This window comes from Alternaria infectoria (genome assembly GCF_024043175.1).
Source record: "Alternaria infectoria strain BMP 0036 chromosome Unknown scaffold_1, whole genome shotgun sequence".
Lineage (NCBI taxonomy): Eukaryota > Fungi > Ascomycota > Dothideomycetes > Pleosporales > Pleosporaceae > Alternaria > Alternaria infectoria.
In genome coordinates this window covers 2,174,352-2,200,036 of record NW_026250690.1, presented here as the reverse complement: position 1 = coordinate 2,200,036, position 25,685 = coordinate 2,174,352, and the positions used below count along the sequence as shown (strand labels likewise).

At 52.5% G+C, this 25,685-nt stretch overlaps 7 protein-coding genes across 7 annotated transcripts; 4 read left to right on the top strand and 3 right to left on the bottom strand.

Moving 5' to 3' along the window:
* Positions 1-357: 357 nt before the first annotated feature.
* J4E92_000756 (uncharacterized protein) lies at positions 358-4,945 on the top strand (the record flags this gene model as incomplete). The annotated part of the gene is made up of 3 exons (XM_051492171.1): positions 358-829; positions 883-4,469; positions 4,520-4,945. The coding sequence occupies 3 exons, from the start codon at positions 358-360 to the stop codon at positions 4,943-4,945; spliced, it is 4,485 nt and encodes a 1,494-aa protein (XP_051357683.1).
* Positions 4,946-7,390: 2,445 nt separating this feature from the next.
* On the bottom strand, positions 7,391-8,818 carry J4E92_000755 (uncharacterized protein; the record flags this gene model as incomplete). The annotated part of the gene is made up of 1 exon (XM_051492170.1): positions 7,391-8,818. One exon carries the CDS (start codon positions 8,816-8,818, stop codon positions 7,391-7,393), a length of 1,428 nt encoding a protein of 475 aa, XP_051357682.1.
* A 2,636-nt stretch (positions 8,819-11,454) lies between these two features.
* J4E92_000754 (uncharacterized protein) lies at positions 11,455-17,054 on the top strand (the record flags this gene model as incomplete). Its single annotated transcript, XM_051492169.1, has 4 exons — positions 11,455-12,177; positions 12,283-13,668; positions 13,718-15,121; positions 15,174-17,054. The coding sequence occupies 4 exons, from the start codon at positions 11,455-11,457 to the stop codon at positions 17,052-17,054; spliced, it is 5,394 nt and encodes a 1,797-aa protein (XP_051357681.1).
* A 146-nt stretch (positions 17,055-17,200) lies between these two features.
* J4E92_000753 (uncharacterized protein) lies at positions 17,201-19,258 on the bottom strand (the record flags this gene model as incomplete). Its single annotated transcript, XM_051492168.1, has 1 exon — positions 17,201-19,258. The coding sequence occupies one exon, from the start codon at positions 19,256-19,258 to the stop codon at positions 17,201-17,203; it is 2,058 nt and encodes a 685-aa protein (XP_051357680.1).
* Positions 19,259-20,218: 960 nt separating this feature from the next.
* Positions 20,219-21,016, top strand: J4E92_000752 (uncharacterized protein; the record flags this gene model as incomplete). The annotated part of the gene is made up of 2 exons (XM_051492167.1): positions 20,219-20,375; positions 20,424-21,016. The coding sequence occupies 2 exons, from the start codon at positions 20,219-20,221 to the stop codon at positions 21,014-21,016; spliced, it is 750 nt and encodes a 249-aa protein (XP_051357679.1).
* Positions 21,017-21,155: 139 nt separating this feature from the next.
* J4E92_000751 (uncharacterized protein) lies at positions 21,156-22,908 on the bottom strand (the record flags this gene model as incomplete). The annotated part of the gene is made up of 4 exons (XM_051492166.1): positions 21,156-21,330; positions 21,378-22,388; positions 22,439-22,663; positions 22,712-22,908. 4 exons carry the CDS (start codon positions 22,906-22,908, stop codon positions 21,156-21,158), a joined length of 1,608 nt encoding a protein of 535 aa, XP_051357678.1.
* Positions 22,909-23,701: 793 nt separating this feature from the next.
* J4E92_000750 (uncharacterized protein) lies at positions 23,702-25,384 on the top strand (the record flags this gene model as incomplete). The annotated part of the gene is made up of 1 exon (XM_051492165.1): positions 23,702-25,384. The coding sequence occupies one exon, from the start codon at positions 23,702-23,704 to the stop codon at positions 25,382-25,384; it is 1,683 nt and encodes a 560-aa protein (XP_051357677.1).
* Between the last annotated feature and the right edge of the window lie 301 nt (positions 25,385-25,685).

Here is a 25,685-nt window from a genome sequence, read left to right as displayed (position 1 = left end):
CGCGCGTCAAACTCTCTCACCGTCGTGCTCCTGCGGATTGATAGTTGCGACAATAAGAGATCTGCCTAGCCGCACGCGGTGCAGCTCCTTAGGATTGCCCACCGTCTTTAACCCTTTCCGATCTCGAGACCCACTCGGTGCTCTTATCTCCGTCGTGTACTGCTTTCTTATTTTATTTAGCCGTTGCGACAGCCCTCGCGCCCTTTGCTGTGCTCCTGTTTTGTTTTTCGAGATATCCATACGTTCCTTATAATTCGCTTCTTTGCCGTGCCTGCAGCTGAGTGAGACATCGCCGCTGCCTGTACCGGTTCGCTACCGCTTAATTCAACCCAGGGTGCGCCCTGTACCGCCGCCGCCATGGACAACGCCAGCGTACAACATACGCAGATCCAAGAGCACACCGAGGGCACCACTTTTGAGGCTATTCATCCCAATCGCAACCACCTAAACCGCGACGACGCCAGTATAAGGACTGCTTCCGTCACCGACAGCACTGCGCGCAACTCGGCGAACAATGAAAAGGGTTTCAGCAATGTCACGGGTGGAGTCAACATTCAACGTGCCGAGGCCGACTTTGCGGAACTCTCAAAGGAACTCTCGCGTACCAGCAACATCTCGCGCCGATTGAGTCGCGTACAGAGCAAGCAGAGTCGCAAAGACCAGGCCATCACAGACGTAGAGAAGGCTACTGTTGAAGGCTCAGACTCGTCCGATGAGCCCTTCGATCTCGAGGCAACCCTACGCGGTGGTAAAGATGAGGAAGAGGCAGCGGGCATCAAGTCGAAGCGCATTGGCGTTGTGTGGGACGGTCTCACCGTCAGCGGAATTGGTACGACTACTCGGTGCACGCCTCACGCAAAACATACGCTAACTCTCGCACAGGTGGTGTGAAGAACTATGTCAAGACCTTCCCCGACGCGTTCGTATCTTTTTTCAACGTCTTCGAAACCGCTGCCAGCATTCTCGGCCTTGGCAAGAAGGGCAAGGAGTTCGACATTCTGAAGGACTTCAAGGGTGTCGTCAAGCCTGGTGAGATGGTGCTCGTGCTGGGAAAGCCCGGCAGTGGTTGTACCACGTTCCTCAAGGTCATCAGCAACCAGCGATACGGATACACCAAGGTCGACGGAAACGTTCTGTACGGTCCATTCGACGCCGACTTCTTCGAGAAGAGATACAGAGGAGAGGCAGTCTACTGTGAGGAGGACGAGAACCACCACCCCACGCTCACAGTCGGACAAACACTCGACTTCGCGCTCGAGACCAAGGTCCCGGGAAAGCGCCCTGCCGGACTCTCAAGACAAGATTTCAAGGAGAAGGTCATCGACCTCATGCTCAAGATGTTCAATATTGAACACACCCGCAACACCATCGTCGGCAACCCATTCGTCCGTGGTGTCAGTGGAGGAGAGAGGAAGCGAGTCTCCATCGCCGAAACCATGATTACTGGTGCTTCGCTGATGAGCTGGGACAACTCGACAAGAGGATTAGATGCTTCGACTGCTGTCGATTATGCGCGTTCGCTTAGGGTGCTCACGAACATCTACAAGACGACAACCTTCGTGTCTCTCTACCAGGCTTCCGAAAACATCTACAAGTGCTTCGACAAGGTCATGGTCATCGACAGCGGCCGACAAGTCTACTTTGGACCTGCTCAGGAAGCCCGCGCCTACTTCGAGGGTCTCGGGTTCAAGGAGAAGCCCCGCCAAACCACCCCCGACTATCTCACTGGTTGCACCGATCCTTTCGAGCGCGAGTTCAAGCCCGGTATGAGCGAGAAGGACGTTCCTTCAACACCCGAAGCGCTAGCCGAAGCCTTCAATCGATCCGAATCTGCGGCTAGGCTCGATGCTGAGATGGTAGCATACAAGGCCCAGATGGATCAGGAGAAGCATGTTTATGACGACTTCCAGTTGGCTGTCAAGGAGTCCAAACGCCACGCACCCCAGAAGTCTGTTTACTCGATTCCGTTCTATCTCCAGGTCTGGGCTCTGGCGAAGCGTCAATTCTTGCTCAAATGGCAGGACAAGTTTGCCCTGGTTGTTTCTTGGATCACCTCTATCTCTATCGCTATCATTACTGGTACCGTCTGGCTCAATCTCCCTGATACCTCTGAAGGCGCCTTCACTCGTGGCGGTGTTCTCTTCATCGCTCTCCTTTTCAACGCTTTCCAGGCTTTCTCCGAATTGGCATCCACTATGTTAGGTAGACCGATCATCAACAAACATCGCGCTTTCACTTTCCATCGACCATCAGCCCTTTGGATAGCCCAGATTGGAGTCGATCTCTTGTTTGCATCTGTGCAGATTCTGGTCTTCTCCATTATCGTGTACTTCATGACGAACCTGGTGCGAGACGCTGGAGCCTTTTTCACATTCGCTTTGGTCATCATCACTGGCTACCTTGCCATGACATTGTTCTTCCGAACAGTGGGATGTCTCTGCCCCGATTTCGACGTCGCAATCCGTCTGGCTGCTACGATCATAACATTGTTCGTACTCACCTCTGGTTATCTCATTCAGTGGCAGTCCGAACAAGTCTGGCTCCGATGGATCTTCTACATCAATGCCCTGGGACTGGGTTTCTCCGCGCTGATGATGAACGAGTTCAGTCGTCTGGACTTGACCTGTGCCGGCAGCTCTCTGATTCCTGCTGGGCCTGGGTACGATGACCTCAACGCCCAGGTTTGTACTCTACCTGGCAGTGAGGCTGGTAACCCCATCGTTTCTGGCACCAACTACATCAAGACCAACTTCCAATGGGATCCTTCAGACCTCTGGATGCACTACGGTATCATGGTTGCTCTCATTGTCGGATTCCTTCTCGCCAACGCCTTCCTCGGAGAATTCGTCAAGTGGGGTGCCGGTGGCCGTACAGTCACCTTCTTCGTGAAAGAGAACAAGGAACTCAAGGAGCTCAACGCCAAGTTGCAAGAGAAGCGTGATAAGCGTAACCGCAAGGAAGACAGCAGCGACCAGAACTCAGATCTCAACATTGCGTCCAAAGCTGTCCTCACATGGGAAGACCTTTGCTACGATGTACCTGTCCCCAGCGGAGAGCTCCGCCTGCTCAACAACATCTACGGATACGTCAAGCCCGGACAGCTGACAGCACTCATGGGTGCCTCAGGTGCTGGAAAGACCACACTTCTCGATGTGCTGGCCAACCGCAAGAACATCGGTGTTATTAGTGGTGACAAGCTAGTCGATGGTAAGGTCCCTGGTATCGCGTTCCAACGTGGAACTGCCTACGCCGAACAACTTGATGTCCACGAACCTGCTACAACCGTCCGTGAGGCACTCCGCTTCTCCGCCGACCTGCGACAGCCGTATGAGACACCTCAAGCCGAGAAGTATGCCTACGTTGAGGAGGTCATCGCCTTGTTGGAAATGGAAGACATCGCAGACGCCATTATTGGAGACCCTGAGAGTGGTCTAGCCGTCGAACAACGCAAGCGTGTTACCATAGGTGTCGAACTCGCTGCCAAGCCTGAGCTCCTTCTGTTCTTGGACGAACCTACTTCTGGTCTCGATTCTCAGAGTGCTTTCAACATCGTCCGTTTCCTTCGCAAACTTGCTGCCGCTGGCCAAGCTATCCTGTGCACTATCCATCAGCCCAACTCTGCTCTTTTCGAAAACTTCGACCGATTGCTCCTTCTCCAAAGGGGTGGCCAATGTGTTTACTTCGGTGACATCGGCAAGGATGCCCATGTTCTCCTCGACTACTTCCATCGCCACGGTGCTGACTGCCCTCCGGATGCCAACCCTGCCGAGTGGATGCTAGATGCCGTCGGTGCTGGTTCCGCTCCTCGCATTGGTGACCGCGATTGGGCTGATGTATGGAGGGATTCTGAGGAATTCGCTGAAGTCAAGCGCCACATTGGTCAGGTCAAGGAAGAGCGCATGGCTGCTGTTGGTTCTGCCGAGCCAGTTGAGCAAAAGGAGTTCGCTACACCGATGTCTTACCAGATTAAGCAAGTTGTCAGACGCCAAAACTTGTCTTTCTGGCGCACTCCCAACTACGGCTTCACTCGCCTCTTCAACCACGTCATCATCGCTTTGCTCACAGGTCTCATGTACCTTCAGCTGGACGACTCCCGAGCATCTCTGCAATACCGCGTGTTCATTATCTTCCAGGTCACGGTTCTGCCAGCCCTCATTCTCGCTCAAGTTGAACCCAAGTACGCTGTCCAACGTATGATCTCTTTCCGTGAGCAGATGTCCAAGGCATACAAGACATTCCCATTCGCGTTGTCTATGGTTCTTGCGGAGATGCCATACAGTGTGCTTTGCGCCGTTTTCTTCTTCCTTCCTCTTTACTACATCCCGGGCTTGAACTCCGACAGCTCGCGCGCCGGATATCAATTCCTGATTGTACTCATCACTGAGGTCTTCTCCGTCACTCTGGCTCAGGCGATTGCTGCGTTGACACCAACCCCCTTCATCGCGTCCTATGTCAACCCTTTCATCATCGTAAGTCAACATCAATGCCCTCTTGAAGCATGAGCTAATTTTATTTTCAGATCATCTTCGCTCTCTTCTGCGGTGTCACCATTCCCAAGCCCTCAATCCCCAAATTCTGGCGTGTATGGCTCTATGAGCTGAACCCTTTCACGCGCCTCATCGGCGGCATGATTGTTACTGAACTTCATGACCTCAAAGTCCAATGTACATCTGGCGAGTACAACCAGTTCAGCGCCCCACAAGGCCAGGAATGTGGAACGTACATGAGCGACTTCTTCTCCAGCGGTGCGCCCGGATACCTCCTCGACAACGCCACCGACGTCTGCAATTACTGCGCCTACAAGGTCGGCGACGAGTTCTATCGACCTCTTGGATACGAGTTCAGCAACAGATGGAGAGACTTGGGTATCTTCGCTGCTTTCATTGCCAGCAACTTGGTAATTCTTTTCGTCGCCGCGAAGTACCTCAACTTCAACCGCAGATAAGCGGCCAGTTGGTGGCTCGACATATGTCACCACTCAGTGAGTACCACAAGGGTACACGGCGTCCCATACTGCGTTCGGTGCTACACGATCCACACCTCTGTGTGGAAGTGGGCGCCCGTTCTGCCTGGGAACTGCCGTACATAATCCCGCCGCAGCTGCGGCTGCATAAACGTCGTTCCGCATTTCAAAGTACTGTGCGTTTCTTGCGACATAGCATTGTCTCATTCAAAAGTACACTCTAGACTTGCAGTTTGGATATCCAATTGGGCGGCGTTTGGTTGAATGACAACACTGAGCTCGCATAGCCTCTTCACATATACATAATCCTAGTCTCATCAAATCATCACTGTACAACTATCGTTCAAAACATCGATGCTGCGTGAACTCATGGTGCTGTGGTGCCACATCATGAATCAATCGTCTTTGTTGAATCTTTGGTGCGCGCCTGTCTCATATTATTGCTTCACGACTACTCCTTCCAGTAGTCTCTTTGACAAATTGTCTCGCATTGTTCCGTGGTCGCCGCTTCTCTTCTAAACTCTTTCATGCTCTTCGTTAATTACCTTTGTCTTTGTACCCTCTTGCAGCTTGCTGTGTAACTATATCGACATTCATTTTGCTAGTGCATCATCGCACTATCTTGTTATGGCACCAGCGGCGCAATACCGTGAGACATCACGCACTATCACTACCACTGCGAAAGATTCTGAACAGCCCACCACTAATGCAAAAGACACGCAGTACGACTACAATAGCGCCTCGACGTTCAACTGGCCGTCTGCGACACCTAGTTTAAAGGCCGGGCTTCGCTTTCCGATCCCGCAGATTCAGGGAATCATTCCTGGCATGCGTCGCACACTGCAGGCTGATTTCGCTGCACGGTCACTCCCACATTCACCCAGACCTTCGTATGACGTAGCGCGACTGGAATCGTCAAAGGGCTCAACAACAACACCGACAACGCCGAATGCAGACACATCGCCATCACCGCACCGCTCATCATACCCCCGCGTCTCACCACCCGGTATCCTCTACCCAGACGCTATCGTACCGCATAGCGCGACACAGTACTCGAATCCGCTACAAGACCCAAACGCCATCACACACAACGAACTTCCCTATCACCCGAGCATTATGGGCCGTGTAGACTACGAACTAGCGTACCTGGCTCCAGGGTACAAAATACTCTTTGTCGGTACCATAGCAATTCTCGCACTGGGTGTTATGTGGACGGTGATTACTTGCGCCATAAGCATGAGGACGGGATCGAAAGCAGGGAGCGCAGAATGGAAAGGGAAGAAAAATAACGGAAACAGGAAGGAGGAGAGGAGGCCGATTGACAAAGTGAGCAAGTACGCACATCGACATGGAAGCCAAAGTGGCATCTCGATAGACAGAGGGCTGGATTCCGCCGTGGATAGTGACAGCGCTATCACATCAGCGGCCCAGATTCCATTTTCCTACCTAGGAGATAACGGGCAAGTTGTTGAGAGTATCGAGATGAAGTACAGACCAAAACACACAACGTCCAGTCACAATCGCCCAAGGAGTCGAGCAATACGATCCGAATTCCAAGATCGCACATACACAACACACCGCCGTTTTTCGTCTTCGCCTTCAGCAGGCCCACGATTCGGTCTTACAATTACAACACCAACACTCTCAGTTCCTTCTTCTCCGACTCCATCTACATCCGACAGCATGTCGCCGATTAATCCTTTCCTCGACCCTCCTCCCAATGGCCTTCTTAGCCCTGATGTAAGCGCTACACTGGTAAAGCGGAGTTCGCTGGAATGGCAAGCCGAACGAGCCGCCTTCTTCGCTCCCACGACGCCGACTTCAAATCCAGCGTCTGAATCGGTGTCTCCTGCGCTAAGCTATACCGCAGAGAACAGCAACGAGACGTTCGAGCTCAATCTCTCCGATATGGAGGCTTTGGAAGCTGGTACAGCACATTCCGGGTCTTCGACTCCTGGCAACAGAAGCAGCAGGTTGATCCGGAAGAGCAAGAGTTTTATTGACGAGGGTATCGGGATGATGGAAGGTGTCGTTGATGGTGTTACTGCGAAAATAGCGAGGTGGACGGATGATGACGGTGGAAATGACGCGTTGTTGTTGCCTGTTGCGCGAGGGAAGTGAACGAGTGCGCTGCAGTCTGGTTGTTATATGAATGAAAGACAACAAAATCCCAAGGCGATGTAGACTTCTCGATTCTTCTTGACTATGCAGGTTGTACTTATTTGATTAGTGGACTAGGGTGAACATGCACTGGTACATTGTGTTGCACGATATCAGTACTTGGGCAGCTGAACGGTAAGTCATGTAAAGGACGGATTTGAATTACAGCCGTGCGAGCGCGGTGTCTCGGAGCAAATGGTATCATCCAAGCAAGCCCCTCCCCTGGAACGCCAATAGTAATGCCTCGTATGCTCTCTGATAAATAGCTCAAATGTCGAAGTCCTTCCTAAGGATCTCTTGCACTTCGAGATCCATCTTCTTCTCAATCAAGTGGGCAGCCACGAGATTGCCGACCTTGCTGACGAGCTGCTCTCGGACGTCGTCGAGGTCTGGTGCTGTGTATGTGCCCTCTTGTTGTTCCCTTTGCCTCCTCTCTCTTATGCTTTTGGGTACCAGGGCGGGGAAGGAGCCTACGAGTACTGCAAGTAGTATCTCTGTATCGTGCCTCGTGCTCTCGTCGGCGAGCTTTTTAGAGAGGAAGTCATCGTTGTACATCTTAATGTTCGGTAGGATGAGTCCTCTCAGTGCGTCACCGGCGCCTAGGACGAGGAGCAACGCTTGTAGAGCGCCAAAGTGTGTTCCGACTGATTTGTCGGGATCCATAAACTGCTTCAGGCAGGTGCGTGCGATTCGTGCCTTGAGGCCTTGATTCGACGACGCGTGCTTCCGGCAAATGTCTTTGAGGAGGTGGGCTGCAAGCGTTCGCAGGTAGAATGCATCTTGGGTAGCGCGGTTGTGGTCGGGCATGGTTCCGTTCAGCGTCTCTGAGGAGGCGTTGGATGGCGCAGGGTTTGCTGGTCCTACCTTCCCGCCTGTGCAGCACGTCAGGATTGGCGGTACCATGTATGCCACGTAGGGATCGAGGTAGATGGCCTGGTTCTTGAGCAGCGCCTCTGCGGCACGCATCATCTGTGTCAAGATGAACAGGTTCTTCATATTGTGTGTAACCTTTTCGGCTATGAAGCTAAGGAGGTAGGTCGTCAGCTGGTGAATGCCCGGCTCCGTCGAGATCGCAGCAAGTGCCGCATTCTGCCATTCGATGTTCGTCTCGTCGATGAGGGCGCCCGACAGCTTGTTGAAGAGCTCTTGCGATTCTTTGGATAGCACATGTTTGACGAGCGGTTTGACGTTGACGTTGTCCAGGCCATTAGCCGCGGCCAAGTGAGGGTTCGCATTGGGTCCCTTGGGCAGGAGATCGCCGGTGTTCGTGTTGGGGTTCTGAGGTATCGAAGGCTGGACTCCTTCGACGGCGAGCCAGTGTGCCGTGAAGGTGATTTCCCGTGGCACCTTGGGCAGTGGGGCATTGATGAGCTTCTCGAAATCGACCTCCTCGTCTTCGACATAGTACAAGGGCTGGCCGGGCCCCAGCGAAGCCTCACCGAAGCGCAGCGGTCGGGTAGACTCGTAGCCGTAGAGGGGCTCCACATTCAACACCTTGAGGGCATTGGATATGTCCTGTGTGCTCAGGGTGGTCCGCTTCCCGTGTCGCATGAACTTGAGGGCCTCCTCTAGCACCTGTGCCAAGCGGAAGTCGACGTCGCGTGCCAGCTCTTCGACGACATTGTCGGCAAGTGAGGCGATGCCCACCGATTCGGCCACGTCGCGTACATTGTCGGGGTTCCAGACCGAAGACATGTTGGCGGGGCGCAGTGCGATGTGTGAGGGCTGGGGTGGAACTGGTGGGGCTGTCGGGTGCGGGCGCGCTGCGTCTAATGAAGCGGAAGGGGTGAAGAGAGCCGATGGGCGGGCGGCGAGGGTATCACCAGCCGGGTGACGCAGGGACGGACGATGTGATTGCTAGCCCTACGACCCAGTGAAGCACATGTCGGACGGGCGCATGCGACGGTAGTGGACAGCGCCGTGGAGCAGCCGAGACGGTCGCTTCTGGATCTGGAGTGCGTCTCGAATAGGCGATTCTAGGCGACTGGCGGGAGTGCGAGGCTGGGGGGGATTGGCGTAGAGTGAGTCTGCCTGAAAGGAAGTCGCGATGCTCCAGGGCTCGCGTTGGCCTTGGCGCGCCGTCACGTCCGAGCGCGCCGGCCTTGTTGTCTGTGACTCGTCTCACCCTCACCACTTCACCTGTCCGAACTGCGCAGGCTTTCACACCGATTGACATCCTCGCCAAAGCTGCATCTATCCATTTCAACAACTCTATATCATGGCTCAAAAGTGAGGCTATGTCGACTGGTCAGCCGTTTGCTTCACTTGAGTATAGACAAACATCGTCTGCCATCACCTACTGATCGTCCCAAGTCCTAGCACGGGAATGCGTGCAGCTCGACCAGCCAATCAAAGACTTTAGCAGCTGGGTGCGAGGCGTCTAGTCATGCCCACGAACGAATGGAAGTATTCGTGTATCCATCTTGACATCATGGCTTCGTAGACCGCCATTTCAGAATCCTACAGTTGGAGGCAAAGCAATCTTCCCAGGCACCTTGCACAAGGGGATGTGCGGCTGCGGAGCATCTTCCCCGCCGCCTACTTAGTTGCAAGCAGTACTCAACCCTGGTAGTCACACAATCGGTCGACTGTCGCTCGCCGTGCTCTCACCCGTCGACACGTTGTTTACCGCCGTTCAAGATGGCATCTTCTACACCCCAGATCAAGCTTTCTTCCGCCCGGGGAAGACTCTTATTCGCCGCTTGTGCACCCTGTCTGCCAAACCAGCATCCCATTCCAGCACAACACTTTAGACTTAGTCCTTCCTGACGCCACCCGTCTATCCGCGCGGACGGGCCGCTGCGATTCTGATTGCCTTTGCCTGGCTTTTTGGGTCTGCCAACTAGACATACGCCCCTGTACGCCACTAGGTGACCTCTTATGGTGTTCATTGGGAGTGTAGGAAAACCTTGCCTCAGACTATTTAATATCGAGACTACGTTAGTGTTTTGTCCTCCAGAACAGTCTTCCACTCTTTCGCACATACAGCTCTTCGACTATCAACTTCCAATCCCGCGTCTGATCCATCAATATTACTGCTCTCCGATCGATTTGTAACTACCACACGAACAGCATGGCCATCACTACGAGATCTTCAGTGGACAACGCGTCTGATATGGTCAACGCACGCTCGGTTCATGCTCCATTGAGCTTATCAATGTCTACGCCGCCGCAGGACCGCTCAAGAGATGACCCACCGTCACCTCCACCCCAGCCCCCGCCCAGCCCAGCACACTGGAACCGTATTGTCCCGGTAAGTTCTACTGTATATCGCATCGTCTGATGTAGCTAACCCCACGCCAAGCTTGACCTTCTTGCACCACTGGAGATCTGAAATATGAGGAGACGAGTTGTCTCGGTGAGTACGAAACGTTCCCACAGACCTTTACCAAGTCTGACTTTACTGAGTAGAATTAGAATTGCTTTTCTTCATAAAGCAGCCACCAGGTTACATTCGACCGCGGCATCGGCATGTTCTTGTTTGATCCTCCCTTAGTGGTCTGGCCTTGCATGCCCATGTATCCTGCCAAGTATCGCTCTTCTCATGCGACGAGCGCTGGACTTTCTTTCGAATGTATGTTAATAGGTCAAACAAGGGTCATGGTGGCGTTTGTATGTTCTTGTCAGTCGCTAGGCGCGAAGCTCTCGGAGCTGAGTTGCCGTCGTCGTCACACTCCGTGCAAGACGTTTCCTTTCAAATTGAAAAGCTTCACATTCTCGATGCCATCGCTGTTCTTCCCCGATCAATTGTGCTGTACAATTTGCCAGAGTGTCACAAGAACCTTTAACTCTGCCTAACAACCAGTGAGTATTGCAAGCATCTACCATAAGCACTGAGAACTTGAACTAGCTCTACCGACTCTAGATCTGTACGATCTCAGGTCCCGATAGCGATGCCCCATAATTGCTGATGGTGGTACCTTCCAGCTCGCTTGACCCGCTAGCGCGCACTAGTCGCGTCAGGGTTTTCGGCTTTTCCAGATTCGCAGAATCCAGGCCTGCGGCTCCACTCGACTCCAGCTGACAGTACGTATACGTACATCACATCCACGTACGTCAACAGTCAAAAATCAAATCAAAGTACGGCTCCCTTCACCTGGCTAGGCAGGAATCCAGCCGAGGCACAAGACGTACTGGGCACTGAGCTTGACTGCAGCGCTCCTGTAAGACTTGGCGCGGGATCGACAGTCCCACTATCCGCCACCAGCGGCTACCCACCTAACAACACCTGCCACTAAACGGCTGAGGGGACAAACACTCTCTCACCACCCTGCTGCTGACCACAGCTTCTGACCGCCGCCCCTCCTTCCTTCTCGTGCAGACCACCCAGCATGGCTGCCGACAAGCAAGGTACCGAGGAGCAGATCCTCCAATGGTACTCCAACCTCTACAGCCGCCGGGTCGACCTGGTAGGCGACTTTGCAGGCAGTGAGCGCTTTCTCGTACACGGCGAATCACTTTTGCTTCAGTGCTTCGGCGACCCACACATCGATTTCGACCCTGGATATCAATTGCTGCACGCATCGTACGCCGTCGAGAAATTTCTACAGGGTCTCGTCTCTCGAGGCTGCAACTTCCACATTGCCTTCTTCGACGAACATCAAGATCTTTGCGTACCCCAGGATGCGTCGCCAGCCATAAGCGAGAAGTACCTGCTTGCACGAGCAGCTATCATCCGCCATCTCAAGGTCAACCTGCCAGATGCTGTCCCAGAGATTGAGATCAACACCTTCTCATCAGTATCATCCGATGGCTTCACGGAGTATCTGCGTGCTACAGATATTTACTTCGTCTTGTGTCATGACGGAGCTTCCTTCACTGATATCCGCAAGAGGCTGGCCCTACAGAAGGACCTTGATACCCCACAGGGTGAAAACAAGGATGTACAGGAGCGCCAACAAGAGTACAAGACTTCTTTCCGCACATTCATATACAGTATGATGCAGCGGGGCTATAGTGCGGCGCTTGTAAATGGACTGGAATGGGCCGATACCAAGGTCGTCACAACTGTTCTGGAGCACGCACGCTCTATGACGCTTGATGTCTCATCAGCAGTACGTAACTACCTCAGTCCATATCCCTACAAACTTGCACCTCCTAGCGTTTTGTCCTGGGCAGCCTTCCCCTTGATAGCTTCGTCTGCTAACAACTTTGATCAGGAGCCCCACACAAACAAGAGATTGACCGATGTCGTTGATCTGTCGCACATGCGCGGATTTCTGCAGACGATCAGGACTTCTTGTGATCAACTCCTAACAGAGCGCGAATACCTGACAGTACTGGTAGCTTCAAAGCTCGCAGCTCCGCATGCCGATCTGTCGGCTGTTTTACTGCAGCATGCAGCATTGCTCTCGGAGCTTCCACTATCTGATCGTATCATCAAGCAGCGCGATATTCCGGATGACGTCAAATCTTTCATTCTGGACTTCTGCCACGAGGCGCGCAAGTTTATTGGTAGTCCAGCATGGGCTGAAGCCTTCAAAGGCCACCCGGACTGCGATCTGGCGGATCTTATCGACGGAAGACTTCTTGCACAGTGCACACGTAATCCTGCCACAGAGCCCAGCGAGCATCTTCAAACCTTGCTCAAGGCCACAGCAGCTCTGGACGTCCACGATCTCCCAGCTCAGCCAAAGGCTATTTCCACGACAAGCACGGACACTGCTACGGCCAAGAACAGCGATGAAGAGACAACGACGTACAAAGTTTTGCCCTTCTCAAACGACGTTTTCGATCCTCATCTGGCGCCTATCAAACTAGATGTGTCAAAGTCAGGAGGCAAAGCAGACCCGACTACTGCTAACATCTTCCGCGAAGTTACGCATTGGCATAACCAGAGATCGTTGAATCAGAAAACAAAGGTCGTTGTCGAGAAAGACCCGAAGATAGCGAAGAAGGCTCTCCGCCGAAACCAGTTCTTCATGGCCGAGATGACTTCGTACGCCGCCAGTCTAACAAACGCCGTAGGCAAGGTACTAGATCCAGAGACCATCACTCTCGGCGACAAGTCGAAAGCAGGCCAAGCGAAGTCTATGACACCAACCCAGACTATCGAGAACAAGCGACCGAAGCAAGCGTCTAGACAGAGCACGAAGAACATTAATGCATCAAAGGAGGCCATGCTTGCCAACATCGCCGCAGGCTCGAAGCGCAAAGATGAGGAGAACGCGAAACAATGGTACCAAGCCTGGACCGTCTCATGTGCGGGCCTTGAGAAGCAGGTCGACTTGGCTTCCAGATACAACAAAGCCAGGCAATACCTAGCCGACCGCAATGAGGCTCAGCGCCAGGTCATTGGTCCCGATGTGCGGATGTACATGCTGAACGTTCTCCTGGAGATGTGGGTGCGATTTTGCCGCGACGGCGCCAAAGAGAAGGGTCTTTATGTCGCTGCGCTTCTTTTCGATACTGCTCGGACTATTAGCAACTACGAGACTGTTACCAAGACGATTGCAAAGTGTCTGGCTCTAACGATTGAGCGCCTGAAGCTGCCCACGCTGCAAGTGCCCACAGAACAAGGCGATCGGAAGCTGCCGTTCAAGTTTGTAAGTTGACTAATAGCTTCACAACCCGCAACCGCTAACAGAATCATAGATTCTGGAAGAGACCGTTGTATCGGATCTAGCCTTGACCCTCTCTCCAGAGGAGTTTCAGCTTCTCCACTGCGGACCGTACTTTGACCGTACGATCGATTCGGCGCCAGATTCCCGTGTACCGTTCGAGCCAGATGCGTGGCAGCGACGCGTGCTGGACGAAATTGATGCTCGCCGCAGTCTGCTCGTTATTGCCCCAACTTCAGCGGGTAAGACATTCATCTCGTTTTACGCCATGAAGCAGGTTCTCGAGGCGAACAACGATGATGTTCTTGTATATGTTGCTCCCACCAAAGCTTTGGTCAACCAAATCGCCGCTGAAATCCAAGCACGATTCTCGAAGAACTACAAGTACAGCCAGTCTGTCTGGGGTATTCATACACGAGACTACCGCATCAACAACCCCACAGGATGTCAGATTCTTGTAACAGTTCCCCATATTCTCCAGATAATGCTGTTGGCCCCTAGCAACGCGAAGAGCTGGTCCGAACGAGTGAAGTGGATTATCTTCGATGAAGTCCACTGTATCGGCCAAGCCGAAGACGGTGTCGTCTGGGAACAGCTGCTACTCATGGCTCCCTGCCCCATCATCGCGCTCTCGGCAACCATTGGCAATGCAGAATCTTTCAATGACTGGCTATCCGCTAGTCAGAAAGCTGCTGGCAATGAACTGGTTATGGTACAACACCCACACAGATATTCTGACCTCCGAAAGTTTGTATACACGCCGCCCGCCAAACGCAACGCAGCTAGCTATCTGCCGCTCCCGAGCAACCGCTCATTTGCGCAGCTGGGATTGGACGAACATACAGACTTCGCTTTCCTGCATCCTGTAGCCAGCTTGATCAATCGCACGCGCGGATTGCCCAGCGACTTGTCCCTTGAAGCCCGAGACTGCCTTACCCTGTGGCAGAGTATGACCAAGTACCAGACGGCCGAGTACCCGGTAGACAAGTCTCTGGATCCATCTTCAATACTCCCAACAGTCATTAAGAAGGCAGACATAATCAACTGGCAGGCTGGTCTCAAGAAGCTTCTTACTGCATGGATGGCCGATGACAAGTCGCCTTTTGCTGAAGTTCGGAAGGATCTCAGCAGCCCCATATCTGGTTTACAAGAGCATCAAGTCAGCGAGGACGCTGGAAACGACGCTGTAGACAACAAGGGACAACTCGATGAGTTGGGCATGGAAATCAGCCACGACATCTCTAGCATACTACCTTTGCTCGCTGATCTGCAGCAACAAGACGCGCTTCCGGGTATCATATTCAACTACGATCGTGCCATTTGCGAGAAGATGTGCCAAACGCTCATGAAGCAACTTGTCGATGCCGAAGTCGCCTGGAAGGAGACTAGCCCGAAATGGAAGATCAAGCTGCAGCAGTGGGAGGACTGGAAGAAGGAGGTGCGTTTATCTCTTTAATCAATAACTGCAAGTGTAACTAACTCTTTTCTAGGTTGCGAGACGAGAGAAGCAAGGCCTTCGCGGAGATGCCTCGAAGGGCATGACTAAACAGGACCAGATGAAAGAAGCCGCCAACGTCGAGGTCAGCACCTTTGCTTCGTTTGATCCGAACAAGCCTCTCGATGGATTCCACTTCGCGGATCACAAGAAATTGTCACAAGAAGAATTTGCTGTACACGCGAAGGAGCTACGTTATCGTGGGGTCGATGAATGGCTTATCGACGGCCTCATGCGCGGTATCGGTGTCCATCACGCTGGTATGAACCGAAAGTACAGGTACTGTGTTGAGATGTTGTTCCGAAAGGGTTACCTTCGCGTTGTGATCGCAACAGGTACACTTGCTCTCGGTATCAACATGCCCTGTAAGACTGTCGTATTCTCAGGCGACTCTGTCTTTTTGACGGCGCTCAACTTCCGTCAAGCCGCCGGTCGTGCAGGTCGTCGAGGTTTCGATATGCTTGGAAATGTCGTTTTCCACGGAGTGTCTCTCAGCAAGATCCACAAACTCATCAGCTCCCGGTTACCTGATCTCAACGGACATTTCCCCATCACGACAACACTGGTACTTCGTTTGTTCACGTTGTTGAACTCATCCGAGAATGCGCCGTTCGCTGTCCGATGCGTCAACTCCCTGCTCTCACAGCCACGACTCTACCTTGGTGGCGAGGATGCGAAGATGACAGTGCTCCATCATCTGCGTTTCTCAGTTGAGTACCTGCGGAGACAGCATCTTCTGGATGCGCAAGGTGTACCTTTGAACTTTGCAGGTGCTGTATCGCATCTGTACTTTACCGAGAACTCATCCTTTGCCTTCCACGCTCTGCTGAAGGATGGATACTTCCACGAGCTTTGCGCCAAGATCGACACAAACAAAGAAGTGGTATTACGCGAACTCATGCTCACTATGTCGCATTTGTTTGGCCGACGTCACTGTCGACAGGCGGACGAAGAATACGTACGAGAGATCGTGAAGAAGAGCCCATCGCTTGTGTTCCTGCCTTCAATGCCAGAGCACGCTGCGAATGTGTTGCGTCGCCACAACAAGACTACGCTCGACATTTTCACAGCCTACGTGCGCAGTTTCGTCGACCAACATGTTCAGGAGCCTGACAACACGCTCCCATTGACAGATGTCACCGTCGGTGCCGAAGCCTCTCCGAAGTCAGAGAGCCAGAACGTGAAGGCACGCTCCACTTTTGTTGCTCTTTCGGGATACGATGACAAATTCGAGTCCATCCACGATCTGTGCAGCACCAGCCGTTCCGGCGTCTTCCTTGAAGAGGCTGTCGTACCTCACGTTGGCCTCTACCCTGAAGATTCCGATCTTCCGCTGAACGCTTACCTTTATGACTTCTTCATGCACGGTGACGTCAACGCTCTGATCACGGCCAACAAGATTCGTCGTGGAGATGTATGGTTCGTACTGAACGACCTCAGTATGACGCTCGCTACGATTACTACAAGTTTGTCGAACTTCTTGGGTCTTGCAACAGAGTCCGATCTCGACTTCATCGACGTCCGAGGTGGTGGTGACGACGAGGAAGAGAACCGGGAAGACAAAATGCTACCGAGCGACACTGCGACAGAGGCCAGTTCAGCCACCACTGCTTCCACGAGCAAAGTCCCACCCAAGCAGGAACTGGCGTTCCAACCCAAGAAGAAGGCTAAGAAGAAGGTCGAAGAATCATGGGAGGATGAGATGGGTAGCTCTTCCAGCGAGTCGGAAGTCGAGGAGAGCTGGGATGCCGAGGACGACGATGAGAAGAAGGAACCGCCCGCTTGGGAGGAAGGCGAGGGCTTGTTGAATGTGCTGAAGGCGTTCAAGGCTCTGAAAGAAGACTTTGACACCAAGTTCAAGGCTATGTGGGCTTAAATGCAACAGCGTATAAACCTGTTTTACAGTGTCAATATCATAGACATTACAGCCCTTAACGAAGTAGATGTTGAATCAAAGAACTCCCATTATCGTATAGCTTCCTCAAGTCATAAGTTCATAGCATAACTCTCAACCCACTTGCATCATGACTGCGATGGCGCAAACTTGACTACGTTCCTCAGTAAATCTGTGCCTGTCTTCTCACAAGCTGATAGCAAGCTGTCTATCCCCGGAATGCTTTCCAGCTCATCTTGCGTCTGCGGTCTTGCTCTGATGATCAAATCCAACGTATGGTCTGTTATGATGGGTGGAGCCGTTGCGGATCGAGCGGGCAATTTTCGCGTTACCAGTTTACTGAAAGCCAGAAGCTTTGACCGAGCGATGCGCGATCCGGGTGATAGTGGTGCAATCTGTGTTGGGGTTGGCGCTGAGGCTGAGGCAGGGCCTTTGCTGGCGACGCCGAGGGCGTGGCTCAGGGATGGTTCCTGCGTGAACTTTGCTTTCGATTTAGAAGGTGTCGTTGTATCTAGTGGTCGTTCTCCCGATACTTTGCCAGCTAGTGTGGTGCGAGGTGTGGTTATCGTCGGATTTTGTAACGGTTCTCCCGCAGGCTGGGTGGCCTTGTCTGCGTCGGTCTTCACCGGACTCTCAGCGCGTTTGCGTTTGGTGCCGGCGCTTGTTCGCCGACGGTTGGGACTGCCAAAGTCTAGTGATGGGAGGGTATCGTCAGAGTCGTAAGGGGATGTGCTGCCGTGCGACTCGTTGCCATAATCCACGCCAAGTTTTGTCTCTGCCATGGTAAAAGATAGACCAGTGTGTAGCTGAGGTGTCCGAGGGGGCGCTGTTTCGAAAGCGGGCGAGGAGTCTCCAGAGCTATCATCTGCAACCTTGCGTTGCACCTTTGGGCGGCGGGGTGTATGCGGCAAGGGGATTTCGGGTACGGATGGCTTCACAGTCCCAGCTGGTTGCTCGATGCCGTTCGTGGCAAGGAAAAGTGAGATAACCTCGAGCCATTCGTTACCGTACTTTGTTTGCTGGATCTTTCCAATACCTTTTACAGCAAGCAAACCTTCAGTATCGCAAGGCTGTGCGCGCGCGATGGCTTCTAGCAGAGTGTCGGATATGACGCGAGAAGGCTGTATCTTCCCAGTTTCTGCAAGGGATGCTCGCCGAACAGCTAATTCTTCGAACAATGCTTGTGAAATATGATTCAACGTTGACCCACTAGTCTTCGCAGGTGCAGTCTTCTTCGGTACTTTAGAGCTTGTTCTTGTTGTTCCACTCTTTGCAGGTTTGACACCAAAGAAGGCTTCTGTAGTGATGGTCGTACCATCTCCGACGTCCAACAGTATCGGATCATCTCTCGATGCCTTGCCGCTCGGGTACTTCTCAGCGTGAATCGGTAATGGTGGGGTAGGTCTCATGACAAGTCTCTTCGCATTCATACATTTGTAAAGCATGAAGCCCGCGTACGCATCTCCAGCCGCGTAGTTGATCTGATCTTTTGACAGGGGCTTGCTCCAGTTGCTTGTCCTCACGTCACCCTTGTAAAGAGGCAGACCGAGTTGCTCCTCCACCTGATGTGCCAAACTCACCAGCTTGACCGACACCAACTCCGGCTTTGCAGGGCCGAACTTTACGAGGCGGTAGAGATGGCTGGATTCGACGGCGCCTTTGGGCTTGAGCCCGAAGAAGCGACTCAATCTCGAAAAGTCCGCCTTCAGCACATTGACACCTACTTTGCCAATCTTAGGATCCTCAAGAATGCGTTTCAGTGTCGGCGCGATTATGTCTTCGCTCGTCTTTCCTGGGTGCAGTCCGATGTGAAACAATGCAATCTTGTCTTCAGAAGCGAGTTGGATCAGTCCAATCTTGTTCTGTAAATCGTCTCTTTTCCAATCGTTCCACGGCCACTCCATGTCAAATCCAATGACAGGCTCCTCGAGAAACTGCTTTGCATATATTTCAGATTGCGCCTTATTCTTGCTATACAGAACTTCGACTTCCTTGCCTTCGGGGCCTCGATAGAGCCGATGGCTCCACCATTGTTTCGGTGCCGCTTGGGTGGATGAGAAACCGTAGGACTGAAGTGACGAGGCTTTGGGTTTCTGTGGTTGTATGCAGTACGCGAGTGGCCAATGCGGTTTCGGTGTTTTGGCGGGGTCTTTTGGAGCCACAGCGGCATGACTGGAACTTGCCATTGATGATATGCCCTTCCAATAGAGATATCGTCCAGACCCAAATCGCCGACGAGTAATGGTGGATGGCATAGGAGATACCTAGGAGGTATCCCTGATCGCGCGACATGCACGCAACGTGGCGATCGGCGCTAAGAGAAGCACAGACTGTCTTCAGCGCGCGCTCACGTGTGGCGCCCCTAGCGTGTTTTGCCAGACGCTCTTGCCCAGCAGTCCATGGCTACTCCCGGTTGGTCCCATCAATGCTACGTCAGACTTTCGTCTGGAACAGTTGTCGGAATTTGAAAGACACCTCGACTCGTCTCTTTGCTCCAGTTTCGGAGGTTGACACCTTGGCGAAACCCTGACAGGTCTGCGGACGTTCCCCACTGCGTCATTACGGCGGGGATGCAGACCGTGAGCCGTTGCGAAATCCGCTACTTCAAACGGCTCTCACGACCTGCAGTCTCGATTTCGACCCCAGATATCTGTGCATCATCTTTTCACAAGTAGGCGCTCCGTTTCGGGGGCGCTTCGGAGACCCAGGCAGCGAGATATTGCCTGGACGCTGTCACGTAGTTGGATGACGAAGGACTGACCACACAGCAGACATTTCTTCAGCATTATCAATGCCTCCTACGGCTTCTTGCGACACATGAGCGAATTGTCGAAAGGTATGATCCTGGATTTGCTCTAGGCATTGTGGGCGTGACGATTGCCAAGATGTGACAGCCAGGTCTTCACGCAGATGCGGTTTCATAGTCATATGGAACACTCTACGTAAGCACGTCACCAACTATCGGCGCTAGATGCACTGCGACAGACTATGCCACGGCTTCAGCGAATATTCCTTGGGGCCGCGTACTTCGATAATGACGGTATATGTAGGCTGGTAGCCTCATTTCGGGCCGCCTCCAAAAAACCACTTTTATTCTATCCTGTGTACAAATTTCTCCACGCAATTGTTTATAAACGAATTTTCTTATGATGCATTTCATACCTTCAGTATTGGTTGCTGGATTAGTGGGTCTTGCGCAGGCGCAAGTACCCTCAGGTTTTACGCCTCAGGCTACCACCAAGCTTGAAGTCATCTTCAATTCGACCATGGTCAACTCAGCCGGGCAGCAATTAGCAAAAGCCTGTAAGTCTCCAGATATCTCAAATCAGAATGCAATCCTAACCTGTCTAGCTGCCGCGACACAACCACAACTTGCATTATCCAGCGCCATGATAGATGCAAGCCAAACGTACATGTTTGTGATGCTCGACCTCGATGTACCACCAGCGGACGGCGGCACAGAACGCCGTACACTATTACACTGCATGAACACCGGATTCAAAGCAACAAAACAACAACTCATGGGTGCGGCCACTCTGCTCGCATCATCGGAAAAGGGCCCCGCCCCATACATCCCTCCAGGCCCTCCAGCAACCGACACAGTCGCGCATCGATACGTCGAACTGCTCTTTCCGCAGCCTGCCAGTCTGAACATCCAGGCATCAGCATTCGCTGGCGTACAAGACAGGATAGGCTTTGACATCCAATCGTTCATGTCGCAGAACGGTGTGAGTGCGCCGCTCGCGGCAAACTTCTTCCGTGTTGATGGAAGGATAAGTGCAACGGCTAGTGGAACTGGATCAGCAACAGTAGCGTCGGGCGCTGTTGCTACGCCTACGGGAACACCACAGGCCTTCACTGGTGCAGCTGGCGAGATTAGCGTACCGTATGGAACGGCTGGTTTGCTTAGCGGTGTAGCTCTTTTCGCGGTGCTCGTGTTGTAGTTTACTATGTATCTTGAACGAATGTTACGATGTGATGAACTGGATCAGGGAGCCGAAATCGTGTCCTAATGTACTATTGGTGATAAACAAGCATGATATCCACGCATATAATTGTGCATCGAGTTCTATATGCACTGCTCTAGTTCATCGCCTTATCAGCATCCACGATACTGTAGTACTTCCTACTGCTTTTAACGCGCATGCCCTTGCCGTACTTAATCATTACGAGAAATACTGCTGATGCAGCCATTCCAACGAAGGCTGCAGATATGAAACAGTTCTGGTAGCCCAAGTCTGTCAGCCACGGCGTAATGCTACGTTTCGTTAGCAAGTCATTCTGTAAAAGCTTTAAAAAACTCACCCGTAGCTGATTGCAAACGACATGGTGTTGCGAATCAAGATAACCGTCACGATCGCATCGCCACTTATGTCGTGGTAGCTGTCGATCATGTAGTTTACGCTGATGGTGACGCCAACTGATGAAGTAAAAGCGACACAACCCATTGCAAAGACGAGTCCAAACCAGTGTACGCCATGGGCAGCACCAACACCCCAGAGTATCAAGAATGCCGGGACCATCACCAAACATACTGCAAATGGCCATAATCGATGCTCAGCCTCCATGACGCCGTTGTTTCGGCGCGCTAGTTTGATGGTCAACCAGTCGCTGAATCGTCCTGAGAACAGTGCTCCGGCAACGACTCCAATGCAGCAAGAGACGTAGCTGAGACCGACCATGGAAGGCTTGAAGTTGTACCCTGGGCCGCCGAGGATGATTGAAGCAGTGGCGTTCAAGACATTGAACCAAATGAGGTAAGAACCGTAGCTGAACCCTGCGTAAAAGATGACGGGCCAGCTCAGGTACATGAGACTACGTTTTGCGCGCTCGAAGACGTTGGATCCCGGGGACGGTTGCCAGATTGATAGCTTTTGCGTAAAAGTCTTTGTCGATACTCGCATATCATCGCTCGCAGTGGACTGCGAAGTCGTCGTGTCGGCCTTCTCTTGATCCACGACCTTGGACGGGTCTCTCTGCGGAGACTCAGCTGTGACGGCGACTCCCTCAATCTTTCTTGTATAGTTGGTCTCCTCCATGAATAGGAACATGAAGATCAGCGAGACGGTCAAGAAGATTGCCGGCCAGTAAAAGACCCACTGCCACCCTTGCCCTTCCGCAATGAAGCCGGAGATGATGGGAGCAAAATAGTTGCTACCGGCCAACGAGAACGCGTAAAACCCCATGTATTTCCCACGCTGATGGGTGAAGTAAACATCGGTTACGGAGATTTCGGGTAGAGCTTCCACTGGTGCGACAAAGAAGCCCATGACGATACATCGAGCTATCCACTCGCCATTGCTTTTGACGTACGCACTTCGAAGGTCAGTACGAGAGTATGTCACTGTAAAAGCATCCGTACTCACCTCCAAATACTGCATCCAATGGCACCAACAACCGATATGAGGAAAGTAAGACGTTTGCCGTATCGCAGTGCGAAAGGTTGCCAAAAGAGAAGACCCCAACCGAGGAACAGAAACATATATCCAGTGCCCTCATTCAGCGTTGACACGGATACTCCCGAGGCTTCCGATAGTGGTACCAAGACGGAGTACACTGTCGACACGGCGATACCCGTCATCCAGGTGTATCTTCACGGCTCGTTAGTCTCATATGTGGTGCGCGATAGTTGCACGTACAGGTTGGTACATATCGTCGAGGTGAGCTTACGGCGCGGAGACCAATTAAGCGGATCATCAGGATCACTCGATGGCGCTGGGTTGAGGATAATGTCTCCATTGCCTGCATGTCGAGCTTGAATGCTATGATCCAAATCCACCAGATGCACAGTACCCGGCACGGGAGCCGTGTCGGCGGAGTGTGCGCCAACGGTCATAGTGATAGTCGACTGCCAACTAGGTAGCTGCAGGCTTCAGCTGCTGATGCAGTTATATCTTGAATGCTGAGCTTCTGGAACTGGTTGTACCAAAAGTAGACAACAAGAGTGGGGTGGTATGCAGGTGGAACCCCAAGAACACGGTAACTGCGTCATTCCAGTTTGGAGCTCGTCGTGGAGCCTGCATGTTCGTTATCACATTCCCTCGTCTCCAAATCCTTGCCCTCAGGGTATATGATAGCAGGCCATGGAGATAGCCACCCAGATGTCTTTCCTGGGCTGCCCATCTCCGTGTGTATCTACCGGCTTACGCAACTTAGCAGGTCCATGCGAAGAGACCAAGAGTCGAGATACCAGACACAAAGCGGGGAAACGTTCGCCTGATAGGCAGTAGAGGCGCTGCGTTTATTGGAAGATAACCGGAAAGTTGGAGTTGTTGGAGCTGGATATGGAAAGGAGTTGCTCGCTAGCTGATGCGGGACAATGTGGGATGACGCGCTAAGGGCCGTTCGTCGGTATCTATTCCGCTCCTCAACACCAACCACGCGCCTTATCGGCTTTATCGCCATACGATAATCGGCCGTCATATACCAGCACGGAACTTTTCCGGTGACCACGTTTACATACGGGATGTCTCTCAACGCCACGAATGCCAGGGTAGGTATCTTGTCTTGGGTCTAGCCTCGACAATGACGATACAGGTGGAGATAAGACCGCGATGCTGGTTCACACGATTGACACCGCTTGAGCACACAGACTACTCACATCTTTCAATCGTCTCAACTGAACCAGAATGACAACTCACCCTTCTGAGCTCGCTATAGTTCAGCCCAAGCCTGTGCCTCAAGGTACAGCAGATTACGAGAAGAAGCGAGCCTCAATCCTTGAAGCATTCGCGCAAAAGGTGCCTCCGGAACTACGCTTGTCGCCAGAACTATTTGCCAGTCCACCGAGAGATGTCTCGGGAATACCAGTCACCTGTGGTATACTCACATCCGCTGAGATCGACATCACGGAAAAGTACGATGCCGTAGGCCTTGCTGAAGCCATCGCTGCACGCAAGCTATCAGCGGTCGAAGTAGCTACCGCATTTTCGAAACGCGCTATCATTGCACACCAATTGACATGCTGTTTGACCCAATGGTTCATGGACGAGGCTGTCAAAAGGGCACAAGAGCTGGACGATTACATGTTAAAGAACGGCAAGACGATTGGCCCGCTCCACGGTGTTCCCATCAGCATCAAAGAGCACATGCCCATCGCTGGAACCTATTCATCACAAGGATCGTTAGCGAGCGTTGTCTTCAATGAGGAGGATTGCCTACTGGTGTCGATGTTGAGAAGTATGGGTGCGATATTCTACTGCAAGACCAATCAGCCTCAAACGATCATGCACTTGGAGTCGACATCTCACTATGGCCGCACGCTGAACCCTTTCAACATCAACCTTAGTGCTGGTGGCTCATCTGGTGGCGAAGCTGCCCTAGTGGCCATGAAGGGATCAGTACTTGGCGTAGGCACAGATATCGGCGGCAGTATAAGAGGCCCTGCCGCATTTTGCGGTGTCTATGGATACAAGTCAACTTCATACATGCTACCGATGAAGGACTTCCTCGCGCATTCATTCTCGGCAGAGCTCAACGTCCTGTGTAGCACTGGTCCATTCTGTCGGAGCTTACGCGACATGGATCTTTTCATGACAACCGTTCTGGACCAGAAACCGTACTTGCTGGATCCCAAGGTGGTTCCGCTTCCTTGGACAGGCTTCAATACCAAAAGCAAGAAGCCTTTGAGGGTTGGTATAATCGAGAACGACGGGTTCATTGACCCTCAGCCACCAGTCAAGCGCGCTGTAGCATGGGCTCGTAAGCGTCTCTCGGATGCTCAGTACTCGGAGGTCATTCAGGTGAAGCCTTTCACGCCTTACAAGGCACAAGAAGCTTGGAAGCTGATCCGCCGCATGTACTGGCCAGGCGGTGGCAAACTAGCAAAGGAAGATGTCATGTCGACAGGCGAGCCAGTGCTACCCCTGAGCGACTGGAATTGGAAAGATGTCGAGCCTCTCGGTATGCTCCATGCTGAAGAGGTTAACGAGCTTCGTGCTACCCGCGACAAATACCGGTATGAATTTGCCGACAGCTGGAATGAACAGGAAGTCGACATCGTCATTGGGCCTGCGTTTGTCGGCCCGGCCTCTGCGCATGACACTGCCTTTTATTGGACATATACGAGTCTGTATAACTTTATTGACTACCCTGGGGTGGTTGTACCTACACCGATCAAAGCAGAGAGCAAGGAAGAATATGCCGCAGGGTACAAGCCATTGAGCGACGAGTGCAGGCACACCAAAGAGCTGTGGGAGAGCTCAGACTTCGAAGGAGCGCCGATCAACTTGCAAGTGAATGCAAGAAGGTATCACGACAATGATTTGTTTGGGGCGTTGAAGGTCTTGAAGGATGTCTTGGATCTGCCGTAGAATTAGGCCTGTACCTCTGAACATAGCGCGCTCCTGTACAACACACACACCTATACTGCCAGTTTTATGGATATCCTAGTGACGACTTTTATTTGTCACAATGAACAGGACACCGAATAAGCCGAAAGCGCTGCGTTGATAGCAAAAGTGACAACATCAAACGTGCTTGATGGAAGCTGGGATGCAGGAACAACCGAGGTGGCCGCAAGCGGATGGAAGCGTGCAGGGATGTTGCGCGGAAGGTGCGCTGCTCACACGTCAACACCACCCACGGGCGCAATACCCACTTTCCCACCTAGAC